Raw genomic sequence first — 14,737 nt, forward strand, 5'->3', positions numbered from 1 at the left:
CTTTTCGTTTAGGTTGTGGGAAAAATATTTCAGAGATAAATAAGGAGTGGGGTTGAAGTCGGGTCAACGTATTATGTAAGGAACTTTATAGCAACTCACAGAAAGAAGCAGGGTCTGCATTACTGCACGATGCAAAACTTTGTGAAGCACGTATCCAACACATTTGGCCTCCAGAGACTCCAGCAACTTCCAAGAAGATTGCTGTTTGCAGGAAAACTGAGAAGGTTTCGACTTTTCAGGCTCCTTGTTCTGGTAGCCAATAGAAGCAGAGCACTGAAGCTGTCACAATGATCAAGCCAACAGCAGAATCTGCGTCTGAGTCGAGGGAAAAAAAAAACCCAAACCCAATCCAATTACTGCATCTCAACTTGTTCCATCTACGCTCTTCACACCCACCGCATTCAAGTTTATGGCAATCTTTCCTACTGGCAGAGTGTCGTGTTTTAAACATACCGCCTCTGAGCAGATCTAAACACCAAAACAAACTATTGTCTCCTGCGTTCTGCAAGTTGAAATGTTTTTCTGGATTGAGTTTAAAGAGAAAGGTCTCGCTGCCTTAATTACAACATTAATTTATTGCTTTGTATCATTTCAAGTGCGCACTACATTCAGAGTGTTTTTACTTCAGACCTCTCTCCTCCCTCTCGAGGTTTCAGTTCTGACAATTTTCTCGACATAAATATTGAAAATCCCGACGTCCTTCCTTCAACCGGAATAATATTTGCATGAGATGAGCTTGAGGAGAGAGGTCTGAAGGTGCTGCAGCTGGACTCTGGTGAAAGAAAAATGCACATAATAATGCAAATAACAGTCATAAGTAGATCCTGACGAGAAAACGTATTCATTCTTATGTAATCTGTTGCTTTTTTTTTTTTTTGGTAATTTTTTTTTTTTGAGAAACAGACTGTAGGATGGATTGCATTTTGAATTTAATGACATATTCTGGTTGCATAATGATAATTTGAAGAAAACCGAATAACAGACCCGCCAAACTGCATTTTTTGGGTTTTTTTTTTTTGCTTTCTGTTGAAACAAACAGGCTGTGATGTGTTAATGAGGGACCTTTAGAGATGCTGACAAGTGAATTTTGCTGCTGCAGGACAGAGAGTCCAGCTGTTTCCTCCTGGGCTACACTCACGGTGTTATTAAAGCAGTATCAGTCTCACTTTTTAGCAAAAAAAATAAATCAATTTTAAAAAGCACATCTTCTGAAATGTCACACTATCCTCTCAAGTCTCAGACTTCTCTGCTCCCTGCAGATGAAAATATCAAGACACAGAAACTCCACAGACAAATGAACTAAATGTTCACGTTTTTCTTTGTTTTTTCTTACATCTTGTTCTGAGAAAACTGCGTCGGCTTGCGCCTGTTTTAGTTTTGTCTGACATACAAGACACAGCAAAACAGGGATCAATTATTACAGACGGCTAAAAGGAGTGGGACTAGTTCAGTTCTTCTCAGTCTTCACACACTCAAACACACACAAAAATCGACAGCGGAGACCTTCAATGACCTTGCCTCTAATAAAAATAAGTCAAACTGTAAACCTCACCCACTCAAATCCAGCAAAGTAACGTTCTATTTGATTATTCCTTACACTTTAGCTGAAAAGCTCCTACATCAGTGATTTTACTAATATCACTGTTCTCTTGCGCTTCGTTTTTTTTTTTTTTTAATTTCTGCTTAGAATCAACAGTTTGTCAGCTGTAAAGATTTATTATCTACACGTTAGTAAGCTGAGAAGCATCACCTTGCTTGTCTTGTAGATACTGTAGGCCGGGTGATGAAGGTCCATGCTGAGAGGATGTTATCACATGCTATCCACTTGTGCTTTAATCACAGTAAGAGGCCCCCAGAGGACAAAGAAGGCCGGCGTCGTAATGTCTGCAATAATACTGATATGTGTCAGATCATCTGCTGCTTTGAAACAAACCTTGCTGATCCTAAAGCAGTTAGCCGCACTACGCATTCTGTATACGAAGGACATATTTGTTAACTATGATAACAGTTTGGTCAGGTAAAGATATATATGGAGTAAAGTCCATACCATAAATAGATAACAAGCTGGACAGCACATGCTTCAAGATGACTTCTATAATCTTGCAGAAAGTGAGAGTAAAACACTGGAGTGTGTCAGCTAGAAGAGATGATGAAGAAGAAGATCTTTGGCTCGAGCCATGCTAAAAAGTCACTGGCCCTCCTCCAGTGTTCACACACGAAAGAAAGACTAAAGACGACTACACACAACCTCCTGAACGCACACCTGAAACCACCGTCTCCGTTCCCTGAGCTGCTGCCGCCCACTGATTAACCGGACACTCCTTCCTCCAGTAAGGGAGCAACAAACGCCACCTTTCACCAGTCAAGACTTTACTGGGGACACGAGACCCAGCCGGGGCCAAAGAGGCAGCCGTCGAGCCGCCTCCTCCCGTCTACACCAAAAGCCCGGAGCACAGTTTGATGCAACTGTAAATAAGGCAAATACTTGAACAAAAAAGCTTGATCAAGGAGGGGTTCCGGTGAGATATGATGGCTCCCTGTGCAGCCGGTACCGAGTACAGCGAGCGGGCGGGGGACAGTGAAACAGACGACCGCGGCGGCTCCTGCTGTAACAGCTCGTCTCCTCCGAGTTCCTGACGTCACAGCGGATCGTTTACGGGTCAGGATGGAGAAGCCTCTGCTGCTGAGTTTAGGACAGCAGGAGCGCCGGAGCGTTAGGCTGGATAAACGTACTGCCAGTCGGGGGGGGGGGGAACCCACAGAGGGAGGACGAGGAGAGGGATTTTTCAAGAGGCGATGCGATTCTATAGTGCAATGGTTGTGAGATAAGATTATGTTAATACCCATTCTCTCCTTTCCTGAAACTACCCTCTAACACCTGTACTGACAGTACTAAAGTGCTGATTGTTGAAGCCCGCAGAAGGGCCGATAACGTCGACAACGAAAACTTCTCTTTCAGCGAAACCTTGACGGACTTTTACAGTACACGAGTGTTTGTAAACAGAACGTCTCAGGAACAAATGCATGGCTATGATACATGTGCAACAGCAGTTCTCATATATTCATACAGTATGAACTTCATCTTTTTTTTTTTTTTGTTGCATTCAGTTTTAGAAAAAGATTTAAAAAAAGAAAAGAAAAGAAAAAGAAAAGTCTGGCTGCCAAGCAAGCATGTGCTTATTTTTTTTTTTTCTTAAAAAGATACTTTTTTTACCCTAAATTTTCTCTATGATTTTAAAATACTTTCAGCTGAATAGAATGTGTAACTGATTTACGTATGAGCGCGTATCCTTAATCTCTCTCGCACACTTCTGTCTGTCTTTGTTAATCCCGTCCCGTTCTTGTGGAGGTGACCGTATTTATTCCCTCTTTCCTTTTCTTATCTCTGTAACTCTAAATGAGGTGCCCTGCGTGGCCTCAGCGAGGCCAGACTCATGCGCCAGGGTCTCACTCAGTAAAAGCTCAAGCAAACAGAGGATCAGGCAAAGGTGGGGCGCTGCGGCTGCAGGCCGGGTCGCAGCCCTGCCGGGCGGGGCCGCGCCGCGCGTTAGGAGCGGTAGTCCTTTTTACTGTACGGCTTGTTCCCCAGGATGCTGTCCACCTCGTGTGTGATGGACGACGACAACTTCGGTAGAACCTGCGAACACACAGACGATGAAGAGCATGTTAAACGTTCGCAGCCACTTTTGTTCAGGGTTTAACCCGATAAAATCCACCCAAACTGTTGTGTTTTCACCGCACAACCTGTAGATGGCACTAGAGAAGGAATGTAGATTTGTTTCTAGGTTTTCCCAGATCTTTTGATTTTGAGTTTCAAACAAAAGACACAAATGAGATTTTTTACTTTAAGGACCAATTTTCTAAGAAAAACATTGTCGGGAAACTTCTTTCTTTAATGATGTTAAACCTGAATAATTATTCTTTTTTTCACCTACTTGGGAAATTAACCCGAGAGAAGCTCAAATGTCCAAGCAAAGAGAAAAAAACCCTCCAATAACACTGCTAAAGTTTTAAGAACCAATAAAAAGTCGCAATAAAAAAGAAACATCATGGGCTAAGAACTGACATACATCTTGATAAATAATTTAAAAAGAGTTCTGTTTGGAGAAAAGTTTATTTTTGTCATCTGTTTCTGTTTTTAATAACATTTTCAGGTACAGGCAGTGTTAACTCTGACACAAAACTTTCATTTAATTTTGGATTTTAGTCTTTTGACAGAAATGTATTTTAGCTTTAGGCATATTTAAGTTATCAGTAATCATTTTAGCTTTAGACAACCAAATATATTTCAGTCAACTAAAATATAAATTTTAATGGTTATTAGTTTGTTTCCCAATAACTTTTAAAATGCCCAACTCCTCCTGCCTTTCCAAACAACAAAGTGAAATCTGATTGGATCCAGTCACTGTTGACATTTGTGTCTTGTGTTTATTCAACAATGAAAATGTGCTGAGATTTTTATTTAGTTATTGACTCATTTTCTTCTAGAAATAAAAGCTGTTGACGAAAACGGTGCCAAACATATTACATCAACTTAATTAACACTGCAGATGATGTATCAAGATCTTTTTTCCAAGAAAATCCAACAAAACTCTGCAGACAAATTGCTGTTTCCATTACAGTAAAAAAGTATTCTACTAAGTAATATATGAACAATGAATAAATATTGGATAAAAAGTTAAATAAAACAAATGTCTTGTAACTTCCTGAGAAAAAGTCTATTTCAGAGTGTGTGCTAATAAAGTCTGGGAAAAAAAAATTGCAGAGCCTTTAGGAAATGTGAGCGTAACATTTTAAAATGGAAATATCAAACATACTGAAGGAGAGGAGCACGAACAGAAAGCATCCGACTGGAGAAGAGCGGAGATGCTCTTTACTGCAGGCCACACACAACGTGAGGACAGAACGTAAACCCCCACCAGTCTGAGAACCCCATTAAAGAGCAAGTCTTATCAGGAGAGGAGGAAGTGTCCGTGAGCTCATCTCCAATCCCCACGGCGATGGATACTCAGCTGACCTTATTAACACGGTACAGTAAAGCAGCCAAGCGTGCAGCAGCAAACTGCCCGAGAGCCCGAGCTGTACTCAGACGCTCTGAAAGGCACGAACACGGGGCCACGGTTTCTCTTCTTACGTGCTCTGCAGAAAAACAAACACACACACACACACTGAGAGGTCTCACCTGAATCGCTCCTATGTTCTCCATCAGCTGGTCGGTGTTGGACGCCCCTAAAAGGACAGAGCTCACCCCCTCGTTCCGTAGGCACCACGCTGCAGGAGACCAGTAAACAGTGATGACAGCCCTATCACCACTAAACACACACACACACACACACACTCCAGCAACACGGATGATAAAGACACAAACATAAGCTGCACAATGTGAAACACAGACTTTTTCTTTCACTTTTACTCCAGCTTGAATAAATAATCCCAGTAAAACAAATCTATAAATGATACATAACTGAACACAAACCTCTCACACAGTGCTGGCATGTCGATCAGTTTTATGTGACAATTTTTAAACTCCTACCTTAAAAGAGACTACTTTATGTGCTGTAGACAATCATTGTGCATGAACACATTTTATTCTTGTAATAGTTCAGAATTAGAATGCAAGCTGCAACATTTTAATGCTAAAACGGTTGATAGGGTTAAATATAAATCCTTTTTTTTTAAAGATGTTATATTGTTGATTAGTCTAATTTATAAGCTAACTAAAAAAATAAATCACAGGTTTACATAGACTGTTTCCTAATCGGTGTAGTAAGATAATAGAGAGGCAACAAATCTATTCAAACCTTTGCTCTGAGAGTCCCGCAGAGACTTCATCGGTTACATTTACGTATATGTAGATATTAAGGTGGCTGCGGTATCTCCTAATAAATGTAACTAAGACAGAAAGTAAAAATAAAAAACGATAGCTGGTGATGTTAAATTAGATCTAAAACCTGTTTAAAATTAAAGTATTGAAGTGACATTGATTTAAAACAATAAAATAAAATCAGAGAGCAAATACCATCAAACTATTGAAGTACAAAAGTTATTTTGTTGGGATTCCTGGCCTGAACTCTGCAGACGACGTGCAAAAAGCCGAAATTTTTCTGATCACTCTGAACAATTCGACACAAAAATAACATCTCTGCTCGCCGTGCTGGTCTAACTGTGAGCTGCATTATGCAACACGACTGAATGCTTTTGCAATTGAGGAAGATACTCCTGTAAGCAGATTAAAGCATAAAGGGAGTGAAAAATGTTGCTGTAAAAATAGTGGGATTAGGATCCAAAATTAATCTTCCTCCAAATTGAGAAAGAGCCCAAAACGCAACACGTGAAGTTGTTTTCCCCCTAGCTTTCTGACATGAGTGGAGTGTTTCTAGCAGCAATAAAGAGACCGACAACATCTAGTGACTCTCACATCCAGAGTCTGGATCCTGAATTTAGCACCTGCTTCACCAGCACCAGCCTCGAGCCTGATCCGTCATTGTTACCTAGTTTTTATTCAATACCAGAGTGCCAATGTGATCTAGATGACTGTGCAGTACATATAAATCTCTTGTGCTGCCTTCAGAAGCCCTGAAAGGATTTATGAAAATTGGGAGAGTTCAGGCTGTCCAGTAACAGCCGGTGAAACTTAATTTATGTCACTGTTTTACTGCGAGTCTGAGAAATCTGCTGCGATCTGCTCTGAGAACTCCCAGGTTTATTCATCGCTCTCTCTAACATCTGGTGCTTTAATGGCCTTCCCAGGACTGAGAGTCTGATTTGCACATTCTCACTTTGCTGAACAGCAGTGAATTGATATCTGTCACCTCCTGGATTTATTTTTCTGATGCTATTTTGATGGCGACTGACACTTGAAGCTGTTAAATGCATGTAAACACCAAAGACAAGCTCTGATCTGTATAAAAACATATTTTCTGAGCATGTTTTCATGTTATGTTTTGATATTTGTGTTGCCTGTCTTTACGAGTCAGATCCAGACTTGGAGATGCTGTATTCTTCATTTACAATCGTTACCTTTTCCGATGTGTACATTCTCTACGGTGACGTTGACTCCAGTGCGATTACAACACAAACACAGACAGGTGACAGCTGTGAGAGCGCCGCTGACCCTGGCCCGTCCGAGGCAGAGGGACGGACAGACAGACAGAAAGAGAGAGAGCAGCAGAGTGTATCTGCGTACCGATGGCGAGTTGGGGCAGAGTGCAGCCCAGCCGCTCCGCGATTGCCTGCAGCTCTTTCAACTTCGCCTGCTGACGCCGGCCCTCCTCGCTCAAGATCTTGTCCTTCAACCACTGGTAGCCCTGTCGAAAACACAGCACACCTGCTCAAAAACACAGCCCCGCTCACACCGGCGAGCCGCAGCTCCCGTGTCGCCAGGGCCTGTTTTCAAACACGTGACTCTGTCTTCAGCTGTCAGCGCCTCGGCCAGAGGAAACGCAGCTCAAACTGCACTCGTTCAAATGCTACATATTCAGTTTTTCATGATTACAGAGTTACACGGGTGATTGCTCAAAGTATTTCTACTCAGCTAAGTCAAAAAGTAAAGTATCAGGGATGCTAGGAGTTACACATTAGGACCAGAGGGGATAAACATCCACAGGCAACACTGAGCCGAACTGCAAGCAGGAGCTGAACAACACCGACACGAGGAACAGTCACAACATGAACCAGTGAACGTCTAGCTGACACACAATCCACAGACACACAACATGCCACTTCACCACAGTGGGACACTACACTGGACAAGTTCAGGTGTTAGATTATAGGTTGACTTGTCTTTTGTTAAGCCTGGGTGCCAAATGCTCATTCCAACAAAACGATTTACGATTTGTATCAACATATCAGATCTGTTCCTTTACAGATCATTTTTATGCTTACGTTTCTGAGATTACTTAACTATCTCCTCTTTTCATTAATGAGATGTAGAAACAAATTATTATGCTCAGAGTAAAGCAAGTCTCTTACACTTGATTAACCTGAAATAACACTCGTTTAGTTTAAGTTAAAAATATGATAAATTGGTTGTTTCAATAGTTGGTTTAAAAAAATCTGTAAATAAATAGACTGTTAAACTAAATTTATTTTGGGTGAAAATGAAAATAAATTTGTTTCAGCGACATCAAATCAAAGCGTTTTGTAAGTATGCTGTTATTCTGTGTGTTTGTGCTGTACTGTGTGTGTGTGCAATAAAACAATGTGGAGCAGCACGGCTTGTGAAGAGGTGCAACAACACGGCACTGAAAACACACAGGTGCACAGTTTGCGGCGCGCAAAGAGTTACAGAACCTGAAAGAGACAAAAACACGATGAAACAAACAACCAGCAGGGAAACACAGAACAGTGGGAGCGGCGTAGACGATCGGAGGGGACGAGGAACAGCAGGGCGGGGCTGCGTCTACCTTTAGAGATGCCCGAGAGTACGGAGGCACCCTGCCGTCGTATTTCCCTGAGATGATCCCGCAGGCCAGCGGAGACCATGTCATAGCCCCCACACCTGACGAAAGAAGAAACAAAAGAAACAGGAAGTAATCCACTTTCTCAAAGAGCTGAGTCTCCATCAGGGTGCGGAGAACTGAAGCAACTAATTTTAGCCAAACAGGTTTAAAATTAACCTGAGTAGCTTTGATTGTCTTTAACATAATTAAGTTTGTGTGGATGATAGAATATTAAAATAAATACATGTAAAGAAAAAGGGGCTGTCCACACAGGAAAGCTTTTACATAGTTTCAGCCTTGTGCCAACACAAAAACAGCGTTCTAAGAGCCCCATAAAGGTTTTTTTTATTTTTTTATAGAGGTGTTTCTGTTTCTGTGAGTATGTGTGAATTTGAAGAATAATCCCAAATATATGCAGTGACATACACACTGTCAGTGCATGTTGCCTTTTCTGAATATAGACATTTAAATAAGGTGTTGTTTAATTTGGATGACAGTATCTGTAAAGCTGCAACCCTAACCTAATGCTAATTTGTTCACTTTGAGTTTTAAGTGGTTGTAAAAATTTTGTACATCGGTGAACAATAAAGCTGGTTTATGCACTAGATTTACATACTCAATCAAAATAATATTGGAATATATAAAGAAAATCTGTTTTTCACATACATACAGCTGCAGCACTCTCCACAGCCCTCCTTCCCACGGTCTTGGTATTTTTGGAAACAGGTCCAGGGTGAAAAAATCTAATCTCTGATCTCGAATCTAACCTGTGAGTGAAGAGTGTTCCTCTTCTTCTTCTTTACATTTTACACCTAGTTTTTATTTTATTTTATTTTTTTCATTGATGACAACATTTCTTGAAACAATGCTGAGTTTATGAGGTTAGTTTTAGTTACGACAAATAAATAAAATTGTTTGGGAACAAGGTCGAAGACGGCTCCACGTCTGAAAGCACCTGCAGCTGTATGGACCAGCCAAAGGGATCAATTCTCCATTTAAAGCTGCAAATGCATCAGGGCTCACCGATCTTGTGAAAGAGCTCAGGCAGCTGCACCTCCACTTTCTCCCTCTGGAACATGTGGTACTCAGCCTGCTCACAGATGGGGGGAATCTGGTTGAACTGCCGTGCAACCGAGTACGCTTCCTAAAGGAAAACACACACAAAAAAATCACTAATGAAGATATAACGTGGATTTTTTTTTTGTTGTTCTTAAAAGAACACAACTAGATATTTCAGTTTCTCAAACTCTCACTTGAGACCATCTGATTTTATTTTTAGAAAGTCATCCACACAGGCATGTTTTCTCACCATTATTTCCATCGGGCTCCATCGGGACGTTCCCCAGTACATGGCCATGCCTTGATTTATCACATGGGTCATAGCTCGAACAGTTTCTGCAAAAACACACACATAAACATGCTAAAAACAGCATCAGTACTGCTGTGACAGGGCCATGATACTGTATGATGCAATAAGCCTACTGTACACAAATCTGCTGCTTCTTTAATCTCACAAAAGACATGTTTGTCATAATTTACACTCCAAACTGCATGGACAATTTAGGGAGGGGGGGTGTTAAAGCTGATTATGTTAATTAGAAAGCTGGGAATCCTCATGAGCATGACATCTGATCCTAACAAGGCCTACTTGAATGACATTCCTGTTAAAATTTACCAGAATACGTCTTCTTTTTTTAAAAAAATCTACAACATGCTACATGAAAAAGAAGTCAAGTGAAATGAATAAGAGATGACAGCCATACGTATAGCAGTTCAAATCTTTAATCGAACACAAAGTGGGTTGACACGCTGGATGACAGCTTATGTATTTTAAGCACTGACGGTTAAAAATATGTCAGTTTTGCCCCCCCTTGTAATACGCAGGGTGAATGTTAAAGAGATTCATCTCAAGACACAGAGTCTTAACCTCACCATATTTTATTTAAAGATTGGAATTTCATTATACAGCCATGTCCGACCATATCTGTGGTGTCGAATAAAATCTTGCATCACCGGACTTTAATTTCCGTTTTCACTGGTTGTACTGACACGTCTTTACGTGTGGCTGCAGAGCAAAACATGGAACAGGTTAGATAACGATCGGGCGTCTCAGAAACGAGCGGGAGCACAGGAGTGTAATAAAGGCAGATTGCATCAGCCCTCAGTAATCCTGCATCCATCTATTGACTTAACTGATGCTCTGCTTCGAACAAATCAACGCTTTTTATCATCGAGTGGTTGCTCGGCTTTAGAGGGTTTCTCTAAAGTGACGGAGTTGCAGTTTACCTCCCTTTCACCCTGTTTACCCCTATGGCTACTGCCAAAATAAAATATACCAGATGGTTTCAACCGTTGTACGTTTGAAGACCGACCCTCAAAGCTGTCCATGTGGACTGAGTGCAGTCGTTAAAGGGCAGATTGTGTGTGTGTGTGTGTGTGTGTTGTTTTAAAAAAATTAATAAATAAAATCAACTTTTCCACTAAACTCCACCTGCTACTTCTCCCAAACAAGATAGTGAAGTATTGTAAAAGAGCCCGAAGCATCAAGCTGATGGCAGAGGAAAAAAACTGACCTCTGATTCAACTTTAACCTGCAGAGGAACTGAACCGCCGGAGCAGATGGATACTGTGAGTCCATCACACACGGTTAACACTGTGCCATTTAAAGGTCTCCAGCATCAGTATCTATCATCATTCTGACTGTGGAGGTGGAAGCATCCTGACCACATGCAGCATTTAAAAATAGATGTTTCAGTTACAAGAGCTGTGTATATCTAAGTCTTCACACTGCAGTAGTCATAGAGACGAACAGGAGGCTTCTTGTTTTTTTTTTTTGGTTGTTTTTTTAAGATAAATATGACCAAACAAGAAAACATTCCAAAACAGAAAGAGAAAGTTAAACAGAGAAGACTTACCTTCCATTGGTGTGTTGGGGTCGGGTCTGTTTGCAAAAACCACATCCACATAGTCTAACTGCAGTCTTTCTAGAGAAGCCTTTAAACCTGAAAATGGGCACCTGTTACTGACAGCGAACCTCGGCTGTGACAGGTACAACATTAAAGTGCATGACCAAAATGAATGCAAATCTTCTCAGTTTATCTGGGTTATTGTCCCCACTGTTGTCTTGGCAACCGCAATAATCTCAAGAGAAAGCAGATTATTGAACTGCAGCTTTGATTCCCTCGACCTGAAGTCACTAATTAGGATGTAATTTATTAGCGCAGCATTAACATTTAAATAGGTGACAGTGATGCTTACCTTCTATAATGTGTTTTCGGGATAAACCTCTTTCAGTCTCCGCTCTGCAACGAAACAAAGCGCAGACCGTGTTATAAAAAAAATAATTATTATTTAAAACACAGCTGGACCTGCCCCTCGGTGCCGACAATACATCACTTGATCCTTTTTGAAATATGAGAGGATGTTTTCAATTTCACTGAAAGAACCTGACAACAGCTCAGTTCGGATGATACACGATCCTTTTACCAGGGGCATCAGTATCCGACAGAGTCAGGAGAAATTACACAGGGAGATAGTTTTTCATTTGGCAACCAGATAAAACTTACTTTCCACCCCAGAAGATCTTTGTTGTTATCACCAGACTTGAACGTCTAAAAAAAATGGAGAACGACAGCACATCTGTTAGAACACCTGCCAAACAAAGCTGCACGACGGTGATACGTGCAACCCGCTTTAGGATTTATAAGACACTAAGATTATTTATTTCTACCTTTTTCTGTGTGAGTCTGCTGATGAACTATGTGAACAAGTGCAAGTGTGTAACGCGATCACAAAACACCCCCCAACAAATGTCAATTCAGGATCAGCAAGGCAGATGACAAAGCCCAAGAAGTCCATCTATTATTCAGTGTTTTTGAGGAGGGACACCCGGGTAAGAGGCCACATTAATCTTGTGTTTTGTGAGCTGGAACCTTACTGTTCACAGTTCACAACACACACATTACACAACCTCCTGATAGGTCAGAGAAGCGAGATGATACAAGATTAGGCAGGCCAGAGGAGGAAGGAAATTAAAACCCACCAAAACTCGATTAAAGTGTGCCTCATACCTCCATCCTTTCTTCTTTATGATGTTTCCGAGCACCACCTCTGCCCTGCGAAGCAGACGGAGAGAAAGGAAGATTAAATAAAGATCATACAGGAATGAAACGAGCGTTTAGACTGTCTGGGAATGGATCTCTGAATTAAAGGAAGCAGTGTGACTCTGCACACACGCTGTATAATGGAGCTTTTAGGCTGAAGAGCACCTGTGTAGGATTGGTTTGTATGAATTAGCTCTCAGGTCAGACTCAGCGGGGCCCGAGCCACCACTGTGTGGCTCATTAGCAGCTGAAGTGGTGCTAATGAGTGACATTACGTTCAACATGGGGCTCATTAGGGCTGGGAACACAGCTGTCAGTAGGACTCCTCTGTGGTTCTCTCACTCTGACAAATAATGGGATGCCTCCTGGTAGGACAGCTGTATATAGAGCTGTCTGCGACCCTGTTTACATGTGAACAATCTGGTAACGTCACAGATTTTTTTCTATGTTAATTGGGGAAAAGTTACACGTTTACGCTGTAATCATGGAGTCCGCTGTCGATTCCATGACAGGTCACTAGCTGGCGCTGTGATTTTTGTATTTCAGTGACATGTGCATGAGCGCGCACACTTCAGTGTCTGCAGTACGGAAGCATTTACATCCAAAATAGTGAATACATGTACGTTTGGACCGGCAGTGAGGTTGCTGCTGCTCGGTGAAAAGGGCACAAAAAGCTGTCTGCCATCTGCCGGGCGTCTCCAAAAACTTCCACTTTGAGACCTGGGTTCAAAAAGTTTTGTGTCAGAGAATCCAGTTGTAGCAAAAATGTTTTCGGCTGCTCTCAAAAACAGTGTTATGTAAGCAGGGCCAACATTCAAGTCACGTAATAATGCCAGGTTACTTAGGGCTCATTTGGTGTCGCTATTTTGAGGGACCTAAATAATAAAAACAAAGCAAGCTTCAGCAGTAGAAAATGCCTAAATGGTGCCATTTACTCCTGTGGCAACAGGGATTCAACTAAAGAGAAACATGGTAAACAAACCCATAGTTTCTACACATTTCCATCTGCCTAAACAGCCAGAGAGGAGGAAACAGAGGGCTAATACCTGCAGGACATCGGGCTTGATCCTCAGGACAATGTGAAATACAATGTCTGCAAAACTGCTCTACTAACATCAAGCCATCCTCTGGAAAGATTTAAGCCAACAAGGCCAAATTTTGCCAGGCTACAGTTTCTTTGTGTTTTAGAACCAGTTTTTATAGTTTTATTGTATTAGCTATTCAATTGCCAAATATTTAAAAAAAAAAGTTTTACATTTAAACATAAACATAATTAGTGTTTGTTATATGTACTGATAGATGCTGAAGTACTCTACTTCTGGTCATTCTTTGGGGATGTTTTTCCATATTGTTGCTGGCTGTATCTACATTTAGAAGCTACAAAACTCCAATTTCTGCACAAACTTGGTCTCAACTCCTCCTTTCATTAGGATCAAAGTAATCATACAACATGGGTGGAGATAAATGTTTATGATTTACAGATAGATTGCTGAACTGGAACTTGCAGTGTTTCCAACAACATTTAATTCCTTAAACCTACCACCAGCAGGACAGTGGGGGATGGGAGGGAAGTTTGTAGCTTTTGGACTTTAAGACGGAGACTTATTTTCATTTTTTGAGTGCAGTGATGTATAAAACACTGGTTTGTATCAAAGCTGTCTTGACAGCTGAATAGATCATAATTCACTGCAGCTATGAGGCAGTGCACTGCTGGCACTGAGTTTGTGTCAATCACACAGAGCGGTGAAAAAGTCTGACAGGTTAGATCAGACGGTCAGTGCCGTGAAAACTTTAAATATGTAAAGTCTTTTCAATCGCAAAGAAAACAAGAAGCTGTTTGATTATGGTACTGAATGAGATCCAAACAAACTTGGTGTTTGAATTAATTCTTGTACAATTGGGCTTATGCAGCCTGATATGAACAGGGCCTTTAATCTGATCTGTCATATCAGTAAAATGGTCGTTGGAATGGAGTCAGACTGACCAATTATGAGCATGTATAATTAAATTGAATTTAATCCAAGTCTGTGAATGCTTGGCTAATAAAACCCTCCTCCTGACGGTGCTGAAATGACTCCCTCTGACTTAACCAGGTCGTCAGATATTCATTGTTGTTTTAGCGAGAGCAGTAAGAGAGCAAAGTTAAAAATTTGGAATAAAAGCAAAAGATTTTACCCCTCAAACATTTTTTTT

General features: G+C 41.1%; 1 protein-coding gene across 7 annotated transcripts in view; it reads right to left on the bottom strand.

Annotated features, from left to right (window-relative positions):
- Positions 1-857: 857 nt before the first annotated feature.
- kcnab2a (potassium voltage-gated channel, shaker-related subfamily, beta member 2 a) overlaps positions 858-14,737 on the bottom strand; it is an 88,148-nt gene continuing 74,268 nt past the window's right edge. For 6 of the 7 annotated variants that reach the window (XM_017408761.3, XM_017408760.3, XM_017408762.3 and 3 more), the window contains 10 exons: positions 12,512-12,556; positions 12,008-12,052; positions 11,700-11,743; positions 11,357-11,443; positions 9,751-9,836; positions 9,465-9,585; positions 8,406-8,500; positions 7,187-7,307; positions 5,183-5,271; positions 3,548-3,637 (listed from right to left, as the gene is read on the bottom strand). In XM_017408761.3, coding sequence (XP_017264250.1) covers positions 3,548-3,637; positions 5,183-5,271; positions 7,187-7,307; positions 8,406-8,500; positions 9,465-9,585; positions 9,751-9,836; positions 11,357-11,443; positions 11,700-11,743; positions 12,008-12,052; positions 12,512-12,556 — 823 coding nt within the window. Of the gene's footprint in view, positions 3,638-5,182; positions 5,272-7,186; positions 7,308-8,405; positions 8,501-9,464; positions 9,586-9,750; positions 9,837-11,356; positions 11,444-11,699; positions 11,744-12,007; positions 12,053-12,511; positions 12,557-14,737 lie in introns of all 7 variants that reach the window. The other variant, XM_025004293.2, reaches the window with a different exon arrangement.

The sequence above is a fragment of the Kryptolebias marmoratus genome, linkage group LG4 (genome assembly GCF_001649575.2).
Source record: "Kryptolebias marmoratus isolate JLee-2015 linkage group LG4, ASM164957v2, whole genome shotgun sequence".
Lineage (NCBI taxonomy): Eukaryota > Metazoa > Chordata > Actinopteri > Cyprinodontiformes > Rivulidae > Kryptolebias > Kryptolebias marmoratus.